We start from the raw sequence: 27,267 nt of genomic DNA on the forward strand, positions 1-27,267 counted from the left end.
GGAAACTCGCCGGAACCCACTAAAAATCTCGACAAATATTGATCTGTTTTGAATCAAATGTCTCCTAGAATTCCAATGTAATTCTTCTACTCATGCCAATAGAAATTAAATTCCCACCAAAAGTTATACCATAAGAATTCCATTAAATTACTTACTACCGTAAGCTGAACCTCCCTCCTAACACGCTTTACAGTCAGGACGAATAGGCAACGGGGTGCGGGATCGTATGTTGACGAACGATCTGGACGGGCTCAAGCGGACACTATATTTTACCGTGTATCGTCACAGGGTGCCCTTCTCTAAGGGAGTGGTTTTATTGGAGGGGAAATCGCACTAATAAACTGAATTCGGGCATGCGTCGAAACTATCGGACCTCTAACTATGTGACTCTGTCACTGCCGGCACCGATAGCCACGCTTTTTGGTCCAAAGGACACCACTCCGCGAATTTCCAACCTCTCACTGATACACTTCACTATAACACGCCCGAATGTAACTTTCGGTTTCACAAACCGCGCTTGAGTAACCGCGTTCCCGTGGCACTAGTGTCAAAAAACTTTCCAAAAAAGAGGCCTTCTCACATGGCCCTCTTCTCCAGCCGCCTCCCGGAACTCTCACTCTCTAAAAAACTCCAAAAACGTACGCAAACGCAGTTCTAGCAGTCATTACCCCGATCTCCGTTTGACGCCAAGTTTCATAGGTAGACACCTCATACAGATTCAGCGATGAATTTTGTATCGCTGGTCATGCTATCCTAGATGTTTTTTTTTGTTTTGAGAGTGACCTGGTCGCTTTTGGGGTTAGTTTAATTCCTAGCTAAATGTAGACAAAAATTAAAAGTTTAATTTAAATGGGGCCAACATTGCCCTCTTTTGAAGCAATCTTTTAATTTCTGTGAGTTACGTTAGTTTTATTCTTGGTTATATAATTTCATCTTCTTCTTCTTCTTGGCGTAACGTCCTCACTGGGACAAAGCCTGCTTCTCAGCTTAGTGTTCTATGAGCACTTCCACAGTTATTAACTGAGAGCTCCCTCTGCCAATGACCATTTTGCATGTGTATATCGTGTGGCAGGCACGAAGATACTCTATGCCCAAGGAAGTCAAGGAAATTTCCTTTACGAAAAGATCCTGGACCGACCGGGAATCGAACCCGTCACCCTCAGCATGGTCATGCTGAATACCCGTGCGTTTACCGCCTCGGCTATATGGGCCCTCAATATATAATTTCAATGTTCTTTAAATAGTTTGCCCTTAATATTCTATAAATTCAATTTTAAGTATTTAATAGTCACTCTCACTTCCATGATCAATTATCTTGCCAGAAATTGACGGGGCACCCTATATCCTGTGGCAAGATACAATCCTATCCCTCGATACCGGTTGCCCTGCCTGGATGCGACAACACTCGCTGATGTGAGATAATCGACCATGGGACTCCATTGAGCAAAAGTTATTAAATGAAAATAATGAAAACAAAACATATAATTTATTTGGGCCTATGTGGAGAAATTGGAACCCGTTGGTTACATCTCCTATCGTCACACTTCGTCACAAAATCACAAACACCCCCTATGCCCCAAAAAGCTACATCATTTATGGACACTCCCTTGCAGGGATACCTCGAGGGTTTCCTCCAGTGAAAGTTTCAAGGTTTTTACTTTAAAGCCTTCAATAATTATTCCTAGGAGCCTTCCTGGAATACATCAATGGACTGGATGAGTATATCCAGTGTATGTGTACCCGAGCAGAAGAGAATGTCAACAGCATAATTAAATATGTTATTTTGGCGTAATAACTGTTTAATGGAATCTGCAATTTTTATGTTACACAGCGCAACATTTTTTTGTCTCAAGTACAAACTTATGTGTCTCTGACAGATTTTGGGCTGATGAATCCGAATCCGGGCTCAGATTTGCTCTAACACGTCACAATTTTGAGCTATACCCTAATTTATAGGGTAAAATATGCGATTTTGGGCTTTTTTGGCTGCAAGTTATTAAGTATGGGAATATTTTTTTTAAGCAATCAAAAGGTAAACTGCTCAATTAACATCTAAATTAACGACTCATGCAAAATATTTCATTTTACCAAATCAAATTTGATAGATTTAAGCATTTTGTGTTAGTATCGAAACTTGCATGCAACTTCTGGAGGGTGACTTGTATGGGAAAAATCGTACCTAACATAAATCGCTTAAAACTATCAAATTTGATTTGGAAAAACGAAATATTTTGCATGAGTCGTTAGTTTAGATGTTAATTGAGCAATTTACCTTTTGATTGCTTAAAAAAATATTTCCGTGCTGGGCTGTGGCCGTGCGGCTAGCGGCGACAGTCGTCTAGGTGTATCGTAAGCCTCGGAGTGTGGGTTCGATTCCCGCTCCAGTCGGTGGAAACTTTTCGTCAAACGAAAAATTCATCACTGGGCCACTGGGTGTTCTATGTGTTGTCCGTTGTCTAGTGTAAGTAATGTGTTCAGTCTGTGCAGCCTCTGGCTGAAGACGGTGTGAATTGTCTTTTTTAATGGCTTGCAGTCAAAAAGCCCAAAATCGCATACTTTACCCTATAAATTGGGGTATAGCTCAAAATTGTGACGTTCTAAGGCAAAGCTGAGCCCGGATTCGGATTCAGCGACTCAAAATCTGTCAGAGACACATAAGTTTGCTCTAGAGACACACCAAAATTTATTTTTTGTTACGCTGTGTTATTAATTAACATATTCAAGCCTAACTTTACCAAACACCGTATGTAACATATGTAAACAAAAAAGTGATTTTCGCATGAGGTGCTGAATTTCGTTAAGGACTGCTTGTATCACTCATCTTTGGCGATGATTTGTGAAAAAAATAACCGGATTTTTCATGTTTCTGAAGTGCTCAATGTATGAGTTGCTATGAAAACAGCGAATTTCTCCTTCAATTTTCTCCGTTCGTGGATTTTGTTAGATACGGTGTTTGGTAAAGTTCGGCTTGATATCTTATTATCTTGTTATTTGAATCTTGTCTGCCATAAGCGGCAAAACAACAAAAATCGTAACAAAAAATGTTCTTGGAAGACAAGTAACAAATAAAATAACAATGAATCTTGCAGTGAATTTGAAAACTTGTTATTGTTGCGTTATAGTTCATCACATATTTGTACATTTTCAATAGTAGGAAAATAACAAAACTTAGTCTACAACAAAGTATATTATTGAAATGTTATGTGGTGGATGAGTCTTAATAACTTGATTATAACAAAATAATATTGCTCAACAAAACATGTTATGAAAAAGTAATATTTGATAAGTTAATAATAACAAATTTTGATATAAAAACAGATTATGTGATTCTGTTGTTATGAATTTGATATTTTCCTCTACTCGGGTATATAAAATTTTCTTTATGGAAAGTCCGACAAGGATGTACTCGGAACGATACAACTGAATGTTTATTCTTAGAGAAATTGAGATGCAAAGCATTCCAAGATTGCTAGTGAGCATAGATAAACGGGATGATTAATTACTGAAAGAACTCCAGGTAGAAATGAACGACATTATGAAGACATTTAAAAAAAATCTTCGGACGAATTAGAACTGGTGAAAATGTTCAAAGACGACAAGAAGAAAATTATGGGTTATTTCTTAAAAGAGTTCGAATTTTCCCAAAAACAGAAAAAAACAACTATGATTACTTACGGACGTTTTCTAGATATTAACATAAAAAGCTACCATGAGCATCAGAACAAATAATTCACTTTATCAAGAAAACTTGGAACACTTTCTACTTCCCATACAATCAGCTAACGTCAAAGATGGCAGTGCTGCCTAGTTGCTTAGTGATTTGGTGCGCGTATGGTCCACTGCATGAATTTATGCTGACCTCCCGAGCAGAGTCTGACAGCAAATCGAAAACAAATTTTGATGTTGTGATATTGCAAATTATGATTACTCAGGTTGATGTCGTTTTGGTCGTTTTAACGGTTAAAACATCAAAAATGAGAGCAGAAAAATGTTCCTGTGAGAGCAAGTTGAAAACAATTCCTGCTCAGTGATGGCAAATTGATTACTGTTTTTGCTATCAGTGCGAAAAAATGGAAAAATCGTTAAATTTAGAGTTTTTTCGAATAATATGGAAACCTAAATGCAATACGTTAATTGCACTGATGATATATCATTAGAGGCTTTGAAATGACTTAAAAACTTAAACATTTGTAATTATTTTAAATGACAGCAAAACGATATCAAAATTTGAAATCGTAATTAATCAAGTCAATCTGATATCAAAATATGATATCAATTTGCTGCTCATGTTTTTGATTTGCTATCATTTTGTTCTTAGACTTTGCTCGGGCTGCTTACCCTCACAGAAAATTTGATGTTTGAGCGGTGCTGACATTTCTCAAACGTCAAATTTCGTGTGAGAGTAAGCAGGCCAGTATGAACTCGTGGAGCTTCTCTCACACCGTTGTAAATCGTTCCACCTTTATCCGTGGGGTGCGCAGCTAACAGTGTGTCTCAGTTTTCAGCAGTGTTACTGGTCTTTTAAATGGCATTGTTTTCGTTTGAGTTCAATGCATCTTCGGTGGTACTATAGTAGTACTCTCACAAAAAAATTCAACATGCTGTAACTTTTTATGGAGTGCATAAAAATTCTCAAATTTCGACTGTTTGTCAACCTATTATATGCACATCATTGGTACAAATTTGAGCTCGACTGGTTAATCTTTCGCGAAGCTATATCCGTTCTGGTAAAACACGTTTTTTAAGACTATACATTTTTGAACTGTCATATCTCGGAAGCCAGTGAACCGAATTGAATGAAATGTTGAACGTTTATCAACAATATGTTGATACTTGATCAAGGGCGTAGCCAGGGGGGGGCAGGGGGGGCCGTGGCCCTTCCCTGACCGGTCAACTATATTCTAACTTAATTGAAAAACTTAGATGATCAGAGCTGTTTTTGACTAGTAAAAATAAAATTCTCCTGCATCCTCGTATTTTTTTAATGTATGCAGGAATTCCTTCGGAATTTCCTGGAGGAATACCTTCGAAAATTCCTGAGGGTATTCCTTCGGAAATTCCTGGAGCAATTCTTTCGGAAATTCCTAGGGCAGTTCCTTGGGAAAATCTTGGATGAATACCTTCGGAGATTAGTGGAGAAATTCTTTCAGAAATCCAAAGAGAAATTCGTGAGGAAGTCCTTAGGTTAATTCCTTACGAAATTCCTGGACAAAATAATTCCAAACTTCCTGGAGGAATGCTTTTGGAAATTCCTGGAGGAATTCCTTCGGAAATTGCTGGACGAATGTCATTGAAAATTCCTGTAGGAATTCCTTCCGAAAGTCCTGGAGGAATTCCTTCGGAAAGTCGTAGAGGAATTTTTTCGGAAATACTTTTCGGATTTTTTTTTGGAAATTCTTGCAGGAATTCCTTCGGAAATTCCTAGCAGAATTCCTGGAGGAATTCCTTCGGAAATTCCAGGAGGATTTCAATCGGAAATTCCTGGAGGAATTCTTTCAGAAATTTCGGGAGGAATTCCTTCGGAAATTGCTGGACGAATTCCTTTGGAATTCCAGGAGGAATTCCTTTAGGAATACCTGGAGGAATTCTTTCGGAATACCTACGGAAATTCCTGCAATAATTTCTTCGGCAATTACTGGATGAATTCCTTCGGAAATTGCTGGACCAATTCTTTTGGAAATTCCTGGAGGAATTTCTTCGGAAATTCCTTGAGGAATTCCTTAAGAAATTCCTGGAGGAATTTTTTCGGAAATTCTTTTTAGATTTTATTTTTTGGAAATTCCTGGAGAATTACCGTCGGAAATTCCTAGCAGAATTCCTTCGGAAAATCCTGGAGGAATCCTTTCAGAAATTTCGGGAGGAATTCTTTCGAAAATTTCTGGACGAATTCCTTTGGAGATTCCCGGAGGAATTCATTCGGAAATTTCAGGAGAAATTCCTTTAGGAATTCCTGGAGGAATTCTTTCGGAATTTTCTGAAGGAATTCCATCGAAAACTGCTGGAGGAATTCCATTGGAAATTCCTGGAGGAATTCCTTCCAAAATTCTTGGAGGAATCCCTTCGCGAAATCCTGGAAGAATTCCTTCTGAAATTTCTGGAGAAATTCCATCGGAAATTCGTGAAAGTCTTCGTTCGGAAATTACTGGAGGAAATTGCTGGACGAATTCCTTTTAAGATTCCTGGAGGAATTCATTCGGAAATTCCTGAATGAATTTATTCAGGAATTCCTGGAGGAATTCTTTCGGAAATTCCGGGAGGAATTGCTTCGGAAATTCCTGAAGCAATTCCTTCAAAAAACCCTGGAAGAATTCCTTAAAAAAATTCAGAATTCTTGGAGGAATCCCTTCGCAAATTCCTGGAAGAATTCCTTCGGAAATTCCTGAAGGAATTCCTTCGGAAATTCCTGAAGGAATTCGTTCGGAAATTCATGAACGAATTCCTTTGAAAATTTCTGGAGGAATTCTTTCAGAAATCTATAGAGAAATTCCTGAGAAAATCCTTGGATGAATTCCTTAGGACATTCCTGGAAAAAAAATCATTCCAAATTTCTTAGAGGAATGCTATTTATGATTCCTGGAAGAATTCCTTCGGAAACTACTGGACGAATTCCTTTGGAAATTGCAGGAGGAATTGCTTCGGAAATTGCTGGAACAATTTCTTCGGAAATTACTGGAAGAATTCCGTCGGAAATTCCTGGAGGTATTCCTTCGGAAATTCCTGGGGATTTTTTTTCGGAAAGTCTTTTTGGATTTTATTTTTGGAAATTCCAAGAGGAATTCCCTCGAAAATTCTTGGAGGAATTTCTTTACAAATTCCGTTAGGAATTCCTTCAAAAATTCCTGGAGGAATTCTTTCGGAAATTCCGGGAGGAATTCTTTTGGAAATTACTGGACGAATTCGTTTGAAGATTCATGGAAATTCCTGCAGGAATTCTTTCGGAATTTCTTCGGAAATTCCTGGAGAAATCCCTCCGGAATCTCTTGGATGCATTCCTTCTGAAATTCGTGGAAAATAATTTCGGAAATTCCTGGAGGGATTGCTTCAGAGATTCTTGGAGAAATGTCTTAAAAATTCCCGGAGGAATTCCATTGGAAATTCCTGGAGGAATTCCTTTGGAAATTCCTTCGGAAATTCCTGGATAAACTCTTTTGGAAATTCCTGAAGGATTTTTTTTGGAAATTCCAGAAAGAATTCCTTCAGAAATTCTAGGAAAAATTCTGTCGGAAATTCCTGGAGAAATTCCTTTGGAAATTTCTTGGAATTTCTTCGGAAATTCGTAGACGAATCCCGTCGGAAAATTCCAGGAAGAATTTCTTTGGAATTTCCGGAGGAATTCCTCCAGGAATTTCCAAAGGAATTCTTCCAGGAATTTTCAAGGGAATTCCTCTTGGAATTTTCAAAGGATTTCCTCCTGAAATTTCCGAAGGAATTCCTTCATGAATGTCCGAAGAAATCCCTCCATGAATTTCCGAAGGAATTCCTCCAGAAATTTTCCGACGGGATTCGTCTACGAATTTCCGAAGAAATTCTTCTAGGAATTTTCAAAGGAATTCCTCTTGGAATTTTTAAAGGATGTCCTCCTGGAATTTCCGAAGGAATTCCTCCATGAATGTCCGAAGGAATTCCTCTATGAATTTCCGAATGAATTCCTCCAGGAATTTTGCGAAGGAATTTCTAAAGAATTTTTCGAAGGAATTCTTACATGAATTTTCAAAGGAATTCCTCCAGAAATTTTCCGACGGAATCCCTCCACGAATTTCCGAAGAAATTCCTTGAGGAATTTCCGGAGGAATTCCTCCAGGAAATACCGAAGGAATTCCTCCAGGAATTTTGCGAAGGAAACCCTAAAGCATTTTCCGAAGGAGTTCCTCCATGAATTTCCGAAGGAATTGCTCCAGAAATTTTCCGAAAGAACTCATTCACGAATTTCTGAAGAAATTCCTCCACGAATTTTCAAAGAAATTCCTTCTGCAATTTGCGAAGAAATTCGTCCTGAAATTTCCGAAGGAATTCCTTCATAAATTTTCGAAGGCATTCCTTCAGGAATTTCCGAAGGAAATCTTCCAGCAATTTCTGAAAGATTTCCTCCTGGAATTTCCTAGGGAATTCCTGCAGTAATTTCCGGTGGAATTCCTCCAGGGATTTTCAAAGGAATTTCACCTGGAATTTTCAAAGGAGTTCCTGCCGGAATTTCCGAAGGAATTCTCTCGTGAATGTCCGAAAGAATTCCACCAGGAATTTTTGAAAGAATTTCTCCAAGAATTCCTTCACGAATGTCCGAAGGAGTTCCTCCATAAATTTCAGAAGGAATTCCGCCAGGACTTTTGCGAAGGAATCGCTCAAGGATTTTCTGAAGGAATTCCTCCATGAATTTCCGAAGGAATTCCTCCAGAAATTTCAGGAAGGAATTTCTCCAGGTATTTCCGAAGGAATTACTCCAGGAATTTTCGAAGAAATTTCTCCAGGAATTCTAGAAGAAAAGCCTTCACGAATTCTCGAAGGAATTCCTCCAAGAATTTCCGAGGGAATTCCTCTAGGATTTTCCCGAAGAATTCCTCCATGAGTTTCCGGAGGAGCTTGTCCAGGAATTTCCGTAGGAATTCCTCAAGGAATTTTCAAAGGAATTTCTCCTGGAATTTTCAAAGGATTTTCTCCTGAATTTCCGAAGGAATTCCTCTACGAATTTTCAAAGAAATCCCTCCCGGAATTTCCAAAGAAATTTTTTATGGATTTGCTTTGAAATACCTCCAAAAATTTCCGAATGAATTCCTCCAAAAATTGTTGACGGTTGTCCTCAAAAAATTTCCTTAGGATTTTCTCACATAATCCCTAAACGTGTTTCTGAAGGAATGTTTGAAGAAGTTTCTCAAGTTTTCATAGGAGTTTCGCAGTACATATTTGAAGGAATTTCTTGAGGAATTTCCGAAGAAATTTCTCAAGGATCTTTCGCTGGAATTCCTTGAGGAATTTCGTTAAGATTTATAAAAAAAACGAAAAAAAATCCTCAACGAACTTATCAAACAATTTCTCACGAAATTTCCGATGGTATTCCATAAGACATTTCAGACATATGTCAAAAAAAATTCCAAACAAACTCCTTCAACAATTTCCGAATTTTCCTTATCAAGGCATTTTTAAAGGAACTCTTCAAAGAATTTCCGAATGAGTTCCTCTAGGAAATAAAAAATCACAAAAAGCATTTCTTCAGGAATTTTCGAAATATTTTTTCAAGGAAGTTTTGAAAGATTTTTAAAGAAATTCCTTATGGAATTTCAGAAGGGATATCTCAAGAGACTTTTAGTGATTTTTTTTTTCAATATTTTCGAAAGAATTGCTTCAGGAATTTGGGAAGGAATTCTCACAGAAATTTCCGGATGAATTCCTCCAAGAATTTTTGAAGGCATTCCTCAAGGAATTTTCGGAAGAAAACTCCGAAGGAGTTCCTCAAGGAATATTCTAAATCTATTTCAAAGAAATTCCTCAAGGAATTTCCGAAGAATCTTCTACAGGGAATCGTAGAAGAACTCTCGAAGGAATGTCTTATGGAATTTCTCAAGGAGCTTTAGAAATGAAGGAATTCCTCATGAAATTTATGAAGAATTTGTCAAGGAATTTCAGGGGGAATTCCTCATGGATTTTCGAAATAAATTCCAGAAATTATTTTTAATTGATTCCTTTAAAAATTTCTGAATGCATTCCTCTAGCAACTTCCAAAGATATTCCTCCAGGAATTTCCGAAGGAATTCCTTTAGACATTTTCAAAGATTTTTTTCCCGTAATTCCGAAGGAATTCATTAAAGAAGTTTTCGAAGAAATTTGTCCAAAAATTTCTTAGGGTATTCCTCAAGGAAAGGAATCTTAGATTGATTGGAATTTTTGAAAGAATTCCCGGAGAATTTCTTAAAGTATTTTCTGGAGCTTCTCAAACGGATTTCTGGTGGAATTAAGAATAATATTTGTAAAGAATTACTTCGGAAATTCTCAAAAGAATGCATGGTGAAATTCGTAATAAAACTTCTGGGAGAATTATTGAAGAAATTTCTGAAAGTATTCCCAACGGAATTACTGCAAGTTTTCCGAAGGTGATTTCTTCTGGAATATCTACATTAAAATAACCTGGAAAAATATTAAAGAAATTTCTGGAGAAACTGCTGGATAAATTCAAATTCATGATGGCATTTGTTAAGAAATTCCTGAAGCAATATCTTGAGGAATTCCTCAGGATTATAATCATATATGATTCTTCCATTGAACCATTCCTGTTAATCACCCATATTTCATACTTCACTTTTATTTTTTTTAAATGATGAAGTATTTAAACTCCTTGATACTGCAAAGTGGTTTTCAGTTTAAGGGTGCTCGCCCCCCTCTGGCCGAAAAGCTGGCTACGCCCTTGTACTTGATACGTTGTTATAATAGTTATTTATGTAACGAGTTGCAAAAAGTTGATTTTTTCAGCACGAGTCGTACATTTATCTAACGAGGCTTGCCGAGTTAGATAAATACGAAGAGTGCTGAAAAATCGAGTTTTGCAACGAGTTCCATTCAAAATTTTATGCAATGATTTTTTTTCATTATAGAACTCATTTGAGTTGCATAATGTTCATAATGCAACTCAAATGAGTTGCATAATGAACATTATGCAACTATTTTTCATTATGCAACTCATTTCAGTTGCATAATGAACTGGTACAGAAAAGTTGGTCATTATGATACTGAAATGAGTATTATAAAATTGAAATTATGATACTGAATTGCATAAAATTTATTATTTTCTCACAATGAATAAAGTTATAGTGGTATGACATGTTTTCCCATATAGAAGAAAAGAAGTTAAATTTACAATACCGCAGGAAAATTACTAAATGTGTTTTTCCTTTAATCCAAATAGGCTCTAATATATCTTAATATAGATATCTTGAGAACAGAAGTATAAAATCTTTGGATATCTAAACTAAAATGTAATGACAATGATGTAAAAAATGCGTTTTTAGGGAAAGATCCAGAATTTGTCAATTTGTCAATTTGTCATAACTTTTTTCAACGTTCAAAAAGTATCAATGCTTTGAAAACTTGTGAAGCATTAATATATTGTTGATAAACGTTCCAAATTACATTCAATTCGGTTCACTGGCTTCCGAGATATGATAGTTAAAAAAAAGTTGTTTAAAAAATCTTACGCGAACGGTTCTAACTTCGCAAAAGATTAATGAAATTTGTACCAATGATACACATAGAATAGGCTGACAAACAGTCAAAATTTGGAAATTTTTGATGCACTCTATGAAAAGTTACAGCATGTTGAATTTTTTGTGGGAGAAAAAAGATGCCTATCCCAAACATTTTGGCCACCCCCTGTAATTGAGAGAGTTTATAAGCTATAGAGGACAAATGTCGCATATGCTCGCTTTGTTTTCTTTCGAAAACTTGTAAGGTTACTAGGTATTTTACTCTAATATTTACAGTTCTGCATATCTGCGCCAGCAAAAACTATTGAATGTGAATTGACACCGAGAATGTGCGGAATAAGTGTCCGGAGTATTTTCTATTTGAATGCCACACAAGAGAGAGTATTTAAAGCTAAAAATAGAATCTATTTAACCTGGTGTCAAATTGCATATGCGGCAAAATTGAAACCAAAATTAGTCGAAGCAGATGAACGGTAGTTCTCTGTGGTTTTCCTATATACATATCTCAGAATTTCTGCTCCACTGTAGTATAATGCTGAATACATAGAACAACAATTTTTTGGTTGGCATCACATCGTTATGAAGCGAAGCATGCTGAATATACAATTCCATTCATGATGACATAACTGCATTCATAGTTGGGTCTGAGTATAATCATAATCATGCAAATTTCACTACACACTCAACAAATCACAGCCGTTGGATATTGGTGTGTGCAGTTTGTAGCTCAGACCTATTTTAGGATGGCACTTTGGAGTGAGAAGGCTTATGGTTTAATGACTATTTATGTTTATTCGATATCAGTAGCTTCTATCGTTTAGTTAATTTCTGATTGGTTCATACTCAACGAGAAAGTATGACGGTGCAATTCATTTTAATATTTCGCATTGACATAAATGAGAGTAAGTTTAATGTGTTGTTTATATTGAGCAACTTTGGAAGGAAGAGGATAACGTACTGATAACCACTTTTCAACTATTATGCATATTGGAAGTAAATTGCAAGTTGAATTAGCGTTTCCTTTACTGCTTCACATGTCTTTGGTATTCAGTACTTACTTATCAAACTTTCTTACCAGAGGGCTTGTCCAACATATAGAACAAACTATCCAAAGTGAGCATTCAATAACGCCCGATAAACTTGTTGAACCAACTCGCCTCTGGACAGATTTTGCGTGACCTAATCTATCACGTCCGATACCGGCGGTTGTTCGTCAATTCTGCTCGTTCCATTCAAGTTCATGCAGACGAAGTTTATCCAAAGGAAACTAACCAAAACTTACATGTATGTTTAATTGTGTTGCGAATAAGTTTTACCATCGTACTACTAGCTGCCTTAAGAAGTTCTACCGTTGTTGGAATGCCTTGTTGTTTTGACATAGATAATCAGACTGAAAGTCTTTATGTTTTCCGAAGAATAATTTTCCTAAAGAAGATTACGGAGCATCGAGCATTGTAAGATCAACAGTAATATCCAACGATACGTTTCTTGCTAAGCTGATTTATGATATTTTACGTTTTTACACATGGTTGTCTGTGACAAAGATTTGACCATCAGGGAAAAGTTTTAAACCAACGTCGGAGCATAACTTACCTTAACGAGCGGATCTCCGGATAGAGATTGATATCGCCGTCGGTCATACCGTACCAGGAGAACTGTTGCTCCTGCACCAGCGAATCGTTGAAGGTGCTGTACAGCATCAGGTGGCCGTCGTTCGATAGCCAAATCGCCTTGTTGCTTTGTAGGATTTCCTCTGCAAAAGGGGGAGATTTGGATTGGAGGGAACACAACCGGCACCAGCACGCGATCCATATGGGGAGGAATTACATTACCGTTGCACGTCCGATGTTGGAGGATGATGGATTAACGAGAGTGGAAGGTGGGAAGGAAGAATGTTAATTAATTGAAAAATAATTAAGATGTTCAGTACAATGTGTGCTGTTGTTGGCGATGAGTGAGAACATGGAAGCCATTGTGTTATGGTGACGCCCTAATTAATTGATGTCGTGGTCAGCATACTTGTTTTTAAATGTTGTACAGATTGTTACAAGAGATTAGTCTTGGTCAATAGGACAGATCGGTGAAGTACTAGAGTTGTAGTAATGAGCTGAATTTTAGTATGGTGAAAAGGTCAATTCTCCGTTTCTGCAATGAAATGGTGCAAAAAGCGTGGGTATTATGATTCCTTGCCTAATTTGATGTTGTTTGAGCAAAACTTTGGGCAACAGTGTTGTTGTTTTCTCCATTTCTTGCAACATAAACAACATAGTTATCCAAAGTTTTGCTCAAACAGCATCAAATTAGGCAAGGAATCATAATACCCACGCTTTTTGCACCATTTCATTGCAGAAACGGAGAATTGACCTTCTCACCATACTAAAATTCAGCTCATTACTACAAATCTAGTACTACACCGAACGATGGGGCACGTGCTTTTTGAACAAAAGAATGCCGTTAATCATCTCTATTTAAAGTAGAAGCAATTTCAATAATTTCATATGTTACTAACATTTTCTTCCGCTGGTGTGTGGGATTTCATTTGTGTTACTGAAGCACATTCTTTTTTTATTCACTAAAATTTTCATGAATATTTTTGAAAAATGTGTGCTGATGCTATGAGCTTCTATAGATGTTCGTCATTAGTTTAAATGACTTCTGCACAGTTTATTACAGTAAGGCCTCATACCCCATCAGCAACTTCGTGGTCAACACGTGTGGTTTAGGAGCTTGGGTCCTGATAGCTTTGCCTGCCATTTTTGCCAATGAATGAAACCCCCTATATCATACTCTATAGAACACGTTGCGGCAGTTATGGCTCTGTTCGTCCTACCGCAACGGAACGTGCCAGATTGAATCCTGTTGCGGCCGAAGCGGTGCGGTGGTCGGTCACACGGTCTTAACGGCCATTGAAAATATGGCTAAACCTGCGGCTTCCATGACCCTCTCTGCCGAGAATGCACGCTACATGCATTGACTGGCAGCACATATCGCCACCGGCGGTTCATTTGTAATTACCCTCATAAAGCCAATCCGGAACGCCGTTGTAGATGATGCCCGGGATTGCGGTTTTCGTGAGCCGATACGTTTGGGTGGCTCGTGCCGACGGTTTGTAGTAGATGTCGTACGTGTGCACCAGGACTATCGCTTGGCCCTTGGGGGTGAACTCGGCGTGCAGCAGAAATGGCCAGTCTTCACTGTCCGCTTTTAGGGTTAGCGGGATCATTTCGCTGGAATGGGGTTGAGAAAAAAAGAAGTAGAAAAGAAAACAATCAATGCCACGGAAATGGTAATTTCGTGTGAATGAAGGATTAATGTTTATGTGGTTTGAAATTTCTTTTCATTCTTCTTTGTACTGGAACGCTATAGTTAGAGGAAAGGACTTTGCCTTTTTTCGAGTTTGATATTTGCCATACATGTATACATACATTCATTTGCTCTACATCACATTTAAGACAAGACATAATCAACAATGGTACACCAAAATACTTGGTTTGTGGCTGTCGCTCTCCAGCCTCGGTCGCGCCAAATGCTCGCCAGGTCACGCTCCACCTGGTCCGCCAAACGTGCTCTCTGCGCTCCACGCCTTCTTGTGCCAACCGGATCAGTAGCAAACACCAGCTTTGCAGGGTTGTTGTCCAAACACATGCCCTGCCCACCGTATACTTTCGGCTTTGGCCAACTTCTGGATACTGGGTTCGCCGTAGAGTGCAGCGAGCTCCTGGTTCATCCTACTCCGCCACACACGGTACTCCTGCACACCGCCGAAGATCGTCTTTAGCACGCGTCGCTCGAAAACTCCGAGTGTTTGCAGGTCCTCCTCGAGCATGGTCCATGTCGTGTCCGTAGAGGACCACCGGTCTTATGGACTTATCCACCGATGAACCGAATTCATCGCGGTCCGAGAATTTAAACACTAGAGCGGGGCCGTTTCCAATCAGAATTGGACGATTCTGATTGGAACAGACCCCGCACTAGTGTCAAAATTCTCGGACCGCGATGAATTCGGTTCATCGGTGGATAAGTCCATTAGCGTTTAGTACATGGTGCATTTGGTGCGTGGGTGAATCTTTTTCGACCGCAGTTTCTTCTGGAGCCCGTAGTAGGCCCGACTTCCGCTGATGATGCGCCTCCAAATTTCACGGCTCACGTTGTTGTCAGCCGTCAGTAAGGATCCGAGGTAGACGAATTCCTCCACCACCTCGAAAGTATCCCCGCCTATCGTAACATTACTACCCAGTCGTGTTCGGTTCTGCCTACCAGCATGAACTTTGTTTTTGAGGCATTCGCCACCAGTCCGACCTTTGCTGTTTCGCGTTTCAGGCGAGTGTACAGCTCTGCCACCGTTCCAAATGTTCTGGCAATAATGTCCATGTCGTCCGCAAAGCACACAAATTGACCGGATTTTGTGAAAATCGTTCCCTGGCTGTTGAGCCCGGCTCGTCGCATCACACCTTCCAGAGCGATGTTGAAGAGTAAGCATGAGAGTCCATCACCTTGTCGCAGTCCCCGGCGAGATCCGAATGAACCCTTACGCAGTTTTGCACACCGTCCATCGTTGCTTTAATCAGTCTAGTCAGCTTCCCAGGAAAGCCGTTTTCGTCCATGATTCTCCATAGCTCTGCGCGGTCGATACTGTCGTATGCCGCTTTGAAGTCAATGAACAGGTGATGCGTTTGCACCTGGTATTCACGGCATTTCTGGAGGATTTGCCGTACGGTGAAGATCTGGTCCGTTGTCGACCGGCCGTCGATGAAGCCGGCTTGATAACTTCCCACGAACTCATTTGTTTTAGGTGACAGACGACGGAAGACGATCTGGGATAGTACTTTATAGGCAGCATTCAAAATAGTAATCTCCCTGAAGTTCTCACATTGCAAATGGTCGCCTTTCTTGTGAATGGGGCAGATTACCCCTTCCTTCCACTCCTTCGGTAGCTGTTCGGTTTCCCAGATCCTGACTATCAACCTGTGCAGACGGCTCCACCCCACTACCCCGAACGCCATTACCCCGAACGCCACTACCCCGAAAGCCATTACCCCGAATAGGCCACTACCCCGAAAGCCATTACCCCGAATGCCATTACCCCGAATAGGCCATTACCCCGAAAGCCACTACCCCGAATGGGTCATTACCCCGAAAGCCACAACCCCGAATGGGCCATTACCCCCAATCATCCAGGAGATCACCAAAAAAGTAATGGCCGATTAGAAGTTGATGGTTATAAGTTAGAAAACGGTAATCAGTAACTAGTGTATGAATACTCATCTCCACCCTTCCATATAGTGGACAAACTGAACTTATTCAAATGTTTGCCTTCTTTAAAAAAATAGGCTGTTCTTTTGAGTTTGCAGTGTCCAACCGTGTACTGTTGCAGAGTTGTTTGGCAGCCCGTTAACTTATCTATAGACATTTTCCCTTCTTTTAATCAGAGGCTGTTCTTTCGTTTTTGAGTTTTATATAGTTTATTTACAGACAAACTATTAACTCCATAGTGGATTTATTAACTCCATAGTGGATTTGTTTCTATTATTAAGGCGGTTCTTTCAAATTAAGTTTTTGAAAATTAACTGGCGGCCAAATTGGTCCGATATTTTGCTCTTCAGTCAATCTATAACACAGCGTAACAAAAATTAACTTTTGGTCTGTCTCAAGAGCAAACTTATGTGTCTGTCCGCTGAATCCGAATCCGGGCTCAGATTTGCTCTAACACGTCACAATTTTGAGCTATACCTCAATTTATAGGGCAAAATATGCGATTTTCGGCTTTTTTGATTGCAAATTATTAAGCATAGAAATATTTTTTTTAATCAATCAAAAGGTTAATTGGTCAATTAACATCTAAATTAATGACTCATGCAAAATATTTCGTTTTACCAAATCGAATTTCATAGTTTTAAGCATTTATGTTAGGTACGATATTTCCCATACAAGCCACCCTCCAAAAGTTGCATGCAAGTTTTCATACTAACATAAAATGCTTAAATCTATCAAATTTGATTAGGTAAAACGAAATATTTTGCATGAGTCGTTAATTTAGATGTTAATTGACTAATTAACCTTTTGATTGCTTAAAAAAAATATTTCCATGCTTAATGGCTTGCAGTCAAAAAAGCCCAAAATCGCATATTTTGCCCTATAAATTGAGGTATAGCTCAAAATTGTGACGTATTAGAGCAAATCTGAGCCCGGATTCGGATTCAGCGGCCCAAAAGACTTCGGAGACACATAAGTTTGCTCTTGAGACAAAAAAATGTTGCGCTGTGTAATTTATTCGGCGTCAATGTTCATGGCTATGCTGGAGTGTAGCGGTTCAGTTGGCATATAAACTCATTATCTTGATTGAGTCTATCAGTATGCATTGGCTGTGGCCCTACTACGATGAATTGGTTCTTTACTATTTTCCAAAATGCCTCATTTTTTCGAAAAATTTATTTCAAAGAAATCCTGAGATTATTATATTAATTAATTTTAGTACATTTAAACATGATCTGATATTTTGTTTCTTATTTTAATAGATTGTATCAGTTGATGATCAGTTTCCAAAACGTCAAGCCCAAAAATTGTTTTCAAATGTTTTCAAGATTTTAGTACTTGCAGTACTTGCAAAGCAAAGCCAGCATCGTTGGACCAAATGGATTATTTTTGACTGGCGCGATTAAACTGTAACTTTTCTTTTCGTCAAAGGCTGTTTTTCAGTTTACAGGCAGTTGAACTGCTTACTGTATATGAGATTTGGCCTTCTTCAATTTATAGGTAGTTCTTTCTAGTTACATTGTTACCGGGTTGGTTGACGACTAATCTATCAATTCTAGCTGGTGGTTTTCCTTCTTTGAAAATTGAGTTTTTGAATTTTGTAAAATGTATTGATTTTTTTATTATATACGAAAGAGCACCTTTTTCTGAGCCGCTAACATTTTTTTCAGATTTTTAGAACTTTATTTTGGCACATAAAATCAATTTCAAACAGATTTTTTGAAATCACCTTTTGACAGCTGGGCCTAGTACAAAATGCGACAAGGGGTGATTCAACAAATCGCTCCCATACAAACTTCAAATCGATTTTTAACCTTTATATGGCCGACAGGGTATCCGGGTACCCAGCGCCCATTTAAAAAGCACAGTGTAGAAAAAAACAAAAATTTTGTCGGACACATAACGGTTAAATAGGTTCCCGGGCACCGAAAATCATGAAAATTTGGATGTCGACTCAGTTTGGAATGCAGATTCAGATTTTGCAATTATCTCAACACCGTTTAAGAAGCCAATTCGACTATTCTTTCGACCTATATTGTTACAGCGTTGTTCGGTAGCCTGGTGGTTTATTGGTCCTTGCAGGTTTCTGTATAGAAGCCGTGCATAAACTAGGTAAAGTTTCAGAGGAAGGGGGTCTATCCATAGTCTACGCTTCATACAATTTTCCAAATTTTTGTATGGACAAAATTTTATGACGGGGAGGAGAAGAGGTCTGAGGTTACCGAAATTTGGTCTACGTGGTTTATGAATGGACCCATAGGACATTTGCTCTTCTTTAATTTATAGGCTGTTCTTTTTAGTCATAACCTTGCAGACCTTGTGGGCGACCAACCTATTAACCACATTTTTCCTCTTGTTAAGAATGTGTTGCTTTTTTTAAGTTATATTGTTACAGAGTTTAATTATCAAACTGTCTATTCCTCCTTAAGAGATTTTCCCTTCTTCTAGGTATAGGCTGTTCTTTCGAGGCCAATTTTTCGATTTATTTTGATCTAGCCTTATGATCATTTGGCGTAGTGATAGTTTGTCCAAATGTCTTTACTGCCTTATGAGCCAGTATTGATAACCAGTATTTGACGGACCTTTGCTGACAGTGTTTTCTCATGCAAGATCAGCTCTAACACGCATTCACTTGCGTGTGCAGCTTTTTCTTTTTTCTCGTATATTCTCTTTGATATACTCAAGAAAGAGCGAGACAGAAGAGGCAAAATGCCCCCTCTTTTATCTGTTTCTTTCTTGTGTTTGTTCACGAGAGTGAGTGAGAAAAAAAAACAAAAGTTGATTGATTTATCTTTATTATAGAGACTTTCAGCCCAAAGAAAAGTTGCGCACACTAGAGTACGCATAACTCCCTTACGTTGTTTTAAGGTTATTCATTCAAACAGCATCTTCTGGTATTGAAGCTGTCAGTAACGTTATTGAATTATTTCTTCTTTCATCAATGGCTTCTCTTTCAATATCCTTTACGAAAAATATATATAAACCATCATCAGAACAACCCATTTATAAATATTCTTTCGGGGTAATGGCGCTCGGGGTAGTGGCATTCGGGGTAATGACCCATTCGGGGTAATGGCTTTCGGGGTAATGACCTATTCGGGGTAATGGCTTTCGGGGTAATGGCGTTCGGGGTAATGGCGTTCGGGGTAGTGGCATTCGGGGTAATGGGGTAGAATCACTCTAGTGTGCGCAACTTTTCTTTGGGCTGAAAGTCTCTATAATAAAGATAAATCAATCAACTTTTGTTTTTTTTTCTCACTCACTCTCGTGAACAAACACAAGAAAGAAACAGATAAAAGAGGGGGCATTTTGCCTCTTCTGTCTCGCTCTTTCTTGAGTATATCAAAGAGAATATACGAGAAAAAAGAAAAAGCTGCGCACGCAAGTGAATGCGTGTTAGAGCTGATCTTGCATGAGAAAACACTGTCAGCAAAGGTCCGTCAAATACTGGTTATCAATACTGGCTCATAAGGCAGTAAAGACATTTGGACAAACTATCACTACGCCAAATGATCATAAGGCTAGATCAAAATAAATCGAAAAATTGGCCTCGAAAGAACAGCCTATACCTAGAAGAAGGGAAAATCTCTTAAGGAGGAATAGACAGTTTGATAATTAAACTCTGTAACAATATAACTTAAAAAAAGCAACACATTCTTAACAAGAGGAAAAATGTGGTTAATAGGTTGGTCGCCCACAAGGTCTGCAAGGTTATGACTAAAAAGAACAGCCTATAAATTAAAGAAGAGCAAATGTCCTATGGGTCCATTCATAAACCACGTAGACTAAATTTCGGTAACCTCAGACCTCTTCTCCTCCCCGTCATAAAATTTTGTCCATACAAAAATTTGGAAAATTGTATGAAGCGTAGACTATGGATAGACCCCCTTCCTCTGAAACTTTACCTAGTTTATGCACGGCTTCTATACAGAAACCTGCAAGGACCAATAAACCACCAGGCTACCGAACAACGCTGTAACAATATAGGTCGAAAGAATAGTCGAATTGGCTTCTTAAACGGTGTTGAGATAATTACAAAATCTGAATCTGCATTCCAAACTGAGCCGACATCCAAATTTTCATGATTTTCGGTGCCCGGGAACCTATTTAACCGTTATGTGTCCGACAAAATTTTTATTTTTTTCTACACTGTGCTTTTTAAATGGGCGCTGGGTACCCGGATACCCTGTCGGCCATATAAAGGTTAAAAATCGATTTGAAGTTTGTATGGGAGCGATTTGTTGAATCACCCCTTGTCGCATTTTGTACTAGGCCCTGCTGTCAAAAGGTGATTTCAAAAAATCTGTTTGAAATTGATTTTATGTGCCAAAATAAAGTTCTAAAAATCTGAAAAAAATGTTAGCGGCTCAGAAAAAGGTGCTCTTTCGTATATAATAAAAAAATCAATACATTTTACAAAATTCAAAAACTCAATTTTCAAAGAAGGAAAACCACCAGCTAGAATTGATAGATTAGTCATCAACCAACCCGGTAACAATGTAACTAGAAAGAACTACCTATAAATTGAAGAAGGCCAAATCTCATATACAGTAAGCAGTTCAACTGCCTGTAAACTGAAAAACAGCCTTTGACGAAAAGAAAAGTTACAGTTTAATCGCGCCAGTCAAAAATAATCCATTTGGTCCAACGATGCTGGCTTTGCTTTGCAAGTACTGCAAGTACTAAAATCTTGAAAACATTTGAAAACAATTTTTGGGCTTGACGTTTTGGAAACTGATCATCAACTGATACAATCTATTAAAATAAGAAACAAAATATCAGATCATGTTTAAATGTACTAAAATTAATTAATATAATAATCTCAGGATTTCTTTGAAATAAATTTTTCGAAAAAATGAGGCATTTTGGAAAATAGTAAAGAACCAATTCATCGTAGTAGGGCCACAGCCAATGCATACTGATAGACTCAATCAAGATAATGAGTTTATATGCCAACTGAACCGCTACACTCCAGCATAGCCATGAACATTGACGCCGAATAAATTACACAGCGCAACATTTTTTTGTCTCAAGAGCAAACTTATGTGTCTCCGAAGTCTTTTGGGCCGCTGAATCCGAATCCGGGCTCAGATTTGCTCTAATACGTCACAATTTTGAGCTATACCTCAATTTATAGGGCAAAATATGCGATTTTGGGCTTTTTTGACTGCAAGCCATTAAGCATGGAAATATTTTTTTTAAGCAATCAAAAGGTTAATTAGTCAATTAACATCTAAATTAACGACTCATGCAAAATATTTCGTTTTACCTAATCAAATTTGATAGATTTAAGCATTTTATGTTAGTATGAAAACTTGCATGCAACTTTTGGAGGGTGGCTTGTATGGGAAATATCGTACCTAACATAAATGCTTAAAACTATGAAATTCGATTTGGTAAAACGAAATATTTTGCATGAGTCATTAATTTAGATGTTAATTGACCAATTAACCTTTTGATTGATTAAAAAAAATATTTCTATGCTTAATAATTTGCAATCAAAAAAGCCGAAAATCGCATATTTTGCCCTATAAATTGAGGTATAGCTCAAAATTGTGACGTGTTAGAGCAAATCTGAGCCCGGATTCGGATTCAGCGGACAGACACATAAGTTTGCTCTTGAGACAGACCAAAAGTTAATTTTTGTTACGCTGTGTTATAGATTGACTGAAGAGCAAAATATCGGACCAATTTGGCCGCCAGTTAATTTTCAAAAACTTAATTTGAAAGAACCGCCTTAATAATAGAAACAAATCCACTATGGAGTTAATAAATCCACTATGGAGTTAATAGTTTGTCTGTAAATAAACTATATAAAACTCAAAAACGAAAGAACAGCCTCTGATTAAAAGAAGGGAAAATGTCTATAGATAAGTTAACGGGCTGCCAAACAACTCTGCAACAGTACACGGTTGGACACTGCAAACTCAAAAGAACAGCCTATTTTTTTTAAAGAAGGCAAACATTTGAATAAGTTCAGTTTGTCCACTATATGGAAGGGTGGAGATGAGTATTCATACACTAGTTACTGATTACCGTTTTCTAACTTATAACCATCAACTTCTAATCGGCCATTACTTTTTTGGTGATCTCCTGGATGATTGGGGGTAATGACCCATTCGGGGTAGTGGCTTTCGGGGTAATGGCCTATTCGGGGTAATGGCATTCGGGGTAATGGCTTTCGGGGTAGTGGCCTATTCGGGGTAATGGCTTTCGGGGTAGTGGCGTTCGGGGTAATGGCGTTCGGGGTAGTGGGGTGGAGCCCACTAGGATTCTACCCCATTACCCCGAATGCCACTACCCCGAACGCCATTACCCCGAACGCCATTACCCCGAAAGCCATTACCCCGAATAGGTCATTACCCCGAAAGCCATTACCCCGAATGGGTCATTACCCCGAATGCCACTACCCCGAGCGCCATTACCCCGAAAGAATATTTATAAATGGGTTGTTCTGATGATGGTTTATATATATTTTTCGTAAAGGATATTGAAAGAGAAGCCATTGATGAAAGAAGAAATAATTCAATAACGTTACTGACAGCTTCAATACCAGAAGATGCTGTTTGAATGAATAACCTTAAAACAACGTAAGGGAGTTATGCGTACTCTAGTGTGCGCAACTTTTCTTTGGGCTGAAAGTCTCTATAATAAAGATAAATCAATCAACTTTTGTTTTTTTTTCTCACTCACTCTCGTGAACAAACACAAGAAAGAAACAGATAAAAGAGGGGGCATTTTGCCTCTTCTGTCTCGCTCTTTCTTGAGTATATCAAAGAGAATATACGAGAAAAAAGAAAAAGCTGCACACGCAAGTGAATGCGTGTTAGAGCTGATCTTGCATGAGAAAACACTGTCAGCAAAGGTCCGTCAAATACTGGTTATCAATACTGGCTCATAAGGCAGTAAAGACATTTGGACAAACTATCACTACGCCAAATGATCATAAGGCTAGATCAAAATAAATCGAAAAATTGGCCTCGAAAGAACAGCCTATACCTAGAAGAAGGGAAAATCTCTTAAGGAGGAATAGACAGTTTGATAATTAAACTCTGTAACAATATAACTTAAAAAAAGCAACACATTCTTAACAAGAGGAAAAATGTGGTTAATAGGTTGGTCGCCCACAAGGTCTGCAAGGTTATGACTAAAAAGAACAGCCTATAAATTAAAGAAGAGCAAATGTCCTATGGGTCCATTCATAAACCACGTAGACCAAATTTCGGTAACCTCAGACCTCTTCTCCTCCCCGTCATAAAATTTTGTCCATACAAAAATTTGGAAAATTGTATGAAGCGTAGACTATGGATAGACCCCCTTCCTCTGAAACTTTACCTAGTTTATGCACGGCTTCTATACAGAAACCTGCAAGGACCAATAAACCACCAGGCTACCGAACAACGCTGTAACAATATAGGTCGAAAGAATAGTCGAATTGGCTTCTTAAACGGTGTTGAGATAATTGCAAAATCTGAATCTGCATTCCAAACTGAGTCGACATCCAAATTTTCATGATTTTCGGTGCCCGGGAACCTATTTAACCGTTATGTGTCCGACAAAATTTTTGTTTTTTTCTACACTGTGCTTTTTAAATGGGCGCTGGGTACCCGGATACCCTGTCGGCCATATAAAGGTTAAAAATCGATTTGAAGTTTGTATGGGAGCGATTTGTTGAATCACCCCTTGTCGCATTTTGTACTAGGCCCAGCTGTCAAAAGGTGATTTCAAAAAATCTGTTTGAAATTGATTTTATGTGCCAAAATAAAGTTCTAAAAATCTGAAAAAAATGTTAGCGGCTCAGAAAAAGGTGCTCTTTCGTATATAATAAAAAAATCAATACATTTTACAAAATTCAAAAACTCAATTTTCAAAGAAGGAAAACCACCAGCTAGAATTGATAGATTAGTCGTCAACCAACCCGGTAACAATGTAACTAGAAAGAACTACCTATAAATTGAAGAAGGCCAAATCTCATATACAGTAAGCAGTTCAACTGCCTGTAAACTGAAAAACAGCCTTTGACGAAAAGAAAAGTTACAGTTTAATCGCGCCAGTCAAAAATAATCCATTTGGTCCAACGATGCTGGCTTTGCTTTGCAAGTACTGCAAGTACTAAAATCTTGAAAACATTTGAAAACAATTTTTGGGCTTGACGTTTTGGAAACTGATCATCAACTGATACAATCTATTAAAATAAGAAACAAAATATCAGATCATGTTTAAATGTACTAAAATTAATTAATATAATAATCTCAGGATTTCTTTGAAATAAATTTTTCGAAAAAATGAGGCATTTTGGAAAATAGTAAAGAACCAATTCATCGTAGTAGGGCCACAGCCAATGCATACTGATAGACTCAATCAAGATAATGAGTTTATATGCCAACTGAACCGCTACACTCCAGCATAGCCATGAACATTGACGCCGAATAAATTACACAGCGCAACATTTTTTTGTCTCAAGAGCAAACTTATGTGTCTCCGAAGTCTTTTGGGCCGCTGAATCCGAATCCGGGCTCAGATTTGCTCTAATACGTCACAATTTTGAGCTATACCTCAATTTATAGGGCAAAATATGCGATTTTGGGCTTTTTTGACTGCAAGCCATTAAGCATGGAAATATTTTTTTTAAGCAATCAAAAGGTTAATTAGTCAATTAACATCTAAATTAACGACTCATGCAAAATATTTCGTTTTACCTAATCAAATTTGATAGATTTAAGCATTTTATGTTAGTATGAAAACTTGCATGCAACTTTTGGAGGGTGGCTTGTATGGGAAATATCGTACCTAACATAAATGCTTAAAACTATGAAATTCGATTTGGTAAAACGAAATATTTTGCATGAGTCATTAATTTAGATGTTAATTGACCAATTAACCTTTTGATTGATTAAAAAAAATATTTCTATGCTTAATAATTTGCAATCAAAAAAGCCGAAAATCGCATATTTTGCCCTATAAATTGAGGTATAGCTCAAAATTGTGACGTGTTAGAGCAAATCTGAGCCCGGATTCGGATTCAGCGGACAGACACATAAGTTTGCTCTTGAGACAGACCAAAAGTTAATTTTTGTTACGCTGTGTTATAGATTGACTGAAGAGCAAAATATCGGACCAATTTGGCCGCCAGTTAATTTTCAAAAACTTAATTTGAAAGAACCGCCTTAATAATAGAAACAAATCCACTATGGAGTTAATAAATCCACTATGGAGTTAATAGTTTGTCTGTAAATAAACTATATAAAACTCAAAAACGAAAGAACAGCCTCTGATTAAAAGAAGGGAAAATGTCTATAGATAAGTTAACGGGCTGCCAAACAACTCTGCAACAGTACACGGTTGGACACTGCAAACTCAAAAGAACAGCCTATTTTTTTAAAGAAGGCAAACATTTGAATAAGTTCAGTTTGTCCACTATATGGAAGGGTGGAGATGAGTATTCATACACTAGTTACTGATTACCGTTTTCTAACTTATAACCATCAACTTCTAATCGGCCATTACTTTTTTGGTGATCTCCTGGATGATTGGGGGTAATGGCCCATTCGGGGTTGTGGCTTTCGGGGTAATGACCCATTCGGGGTAGTGGCTTTCGGGGTAATGGCCTATTCGGGGTAATGGCATTCGGGGTAATGGCTTTCGGGGTAGTGGCCTATTCGGGGTAATGGCTTTCGGGGTAGTGGCGTTCGGGGTAATGGCGTTCGGGGTAGTGGGGTGGAGCCGTCTGCGATTCTACCCCATTACCCCGAATGCCACTACCCCGAACGCCATTACCCCGAAAGCCATTACCCCGAATAGGTCATTACCCCGAAAGCCATTACCCCGAATGGGTCATTACCCCGAATGCCACTACCCCGAGCGCCATTACCCCGAAAGAATATTTATAAATGGGTTGTTCTGATGATGGTTTATATATATTTTTCGTAAAGGATATTGAAAGAGAAGCCATTGATGAAAGAAGAAATAATTCAATAACGTTACTGACAGCTTCAATACCAGAAGATGCTGTTTGAATGAATAACCTTAAAACAACGTAAGGGAGTTATGCGTACTCTAGTGTGCGCAACTTTTCTTTGGGCTGAAAGTCTCTATAATAAAGATAAATCAATCAACTTTTGTTTTTTTTTCTCACTCACTCTCGTGAACAAACACAAGAAAGAAACAGATAAAAGAGGGGGCATTTTGCCTCTTCTGTCTCGCTCTTTCTTGAGTATATCAAAGAGAATATACGAGAAAAAAGAAAAAGCTGCACACGCAAGTGAATGCGTGTTAGAGCTGATCTTGCATGAGAAAACACTGTCAGCAAAGGTCCGTCAAATACTGGTTATCAATACTGGCTCATAAGGCAGTAAAGACATTTGGACAAACTATCACTACGCCAAATGATCATAAGGCTAGATCAAAATAAATCGAAAAATTGGCCTCGAAAGAACAGCCTATACCTAGAAGAAGGGAAAATCTCTTAAGGAGGAATAGACAGTTTGATAATTAAACTCTGTAACAATATAACTTAAAAAAAGCAACACATTCTTAACAAGAGGAAAAATGTGGTTAATAGGTTGGTCGCCCACAAGGTCTGCAAGGTTATGACTAAAAAGAACAGCCTATAAATTAAAGAAGAGCAAATGTCCTATGGGTCCATTCATAAACCACGTAGACTAAATTTCGGTAACCTCAGACCTCTTCTCCTCCCCGTCATAAAATTTTGTCCATACAAAAATTTGGAAAATTGTATGAAGCGTAGACTATGGATAGACCCCCTTCCTCTGAAACTTTACCTAGTTTATGCACGGCTTCTATACAGAAACCTGCAAGGACCAAT

At 38.2% G+C, this 27,267-nt stretch overlaps 1 protein-coding gene across 2 annotated transcripts in view; it reads right to left on the minus strand.

Moving 5' to 3' along the window:
- The window catches only part of LOC109400281 (prolyl endopeptidase FAP), a 447,684-nt gene that overhangs the window by 82,339 nt on the left and 338,078 nt on the right, over positions 1-27,267 (minus strand). For both annotated transcript variants that reach the window (XM_062850972.1, XM_062850971.1), the window contains exons 6-7: positions 14,205-14,416; positions 12,783-12,942 (exon numbers count right to left, since the gene is read on the minus strand). In XM_062850972.1, coding sequence (XP_062706956.1) covers positions 12,783-12,942; positions 14,205-14,416 — 372 coding nt within the window. The remainder of the gene's footprint in view (positions 1-12,782; positions 12,943-14,204; positions 14,417-27,267) is intronic.

The sequence above is a fragment of the Aedes albopictus genome, chromosome 2 (genome assembly GCF_035046485.1).
Source record: "Aedes albopictus strain Foshan chromosome 2, AalbF5, whole genome shotgun sequence".
Classification (NCBI taxonomy): Eukaryota; Metazoa; Arthropoda; class Insecta; order Diptera; family Culicidae; genus Aedes; species Aedes albopictus.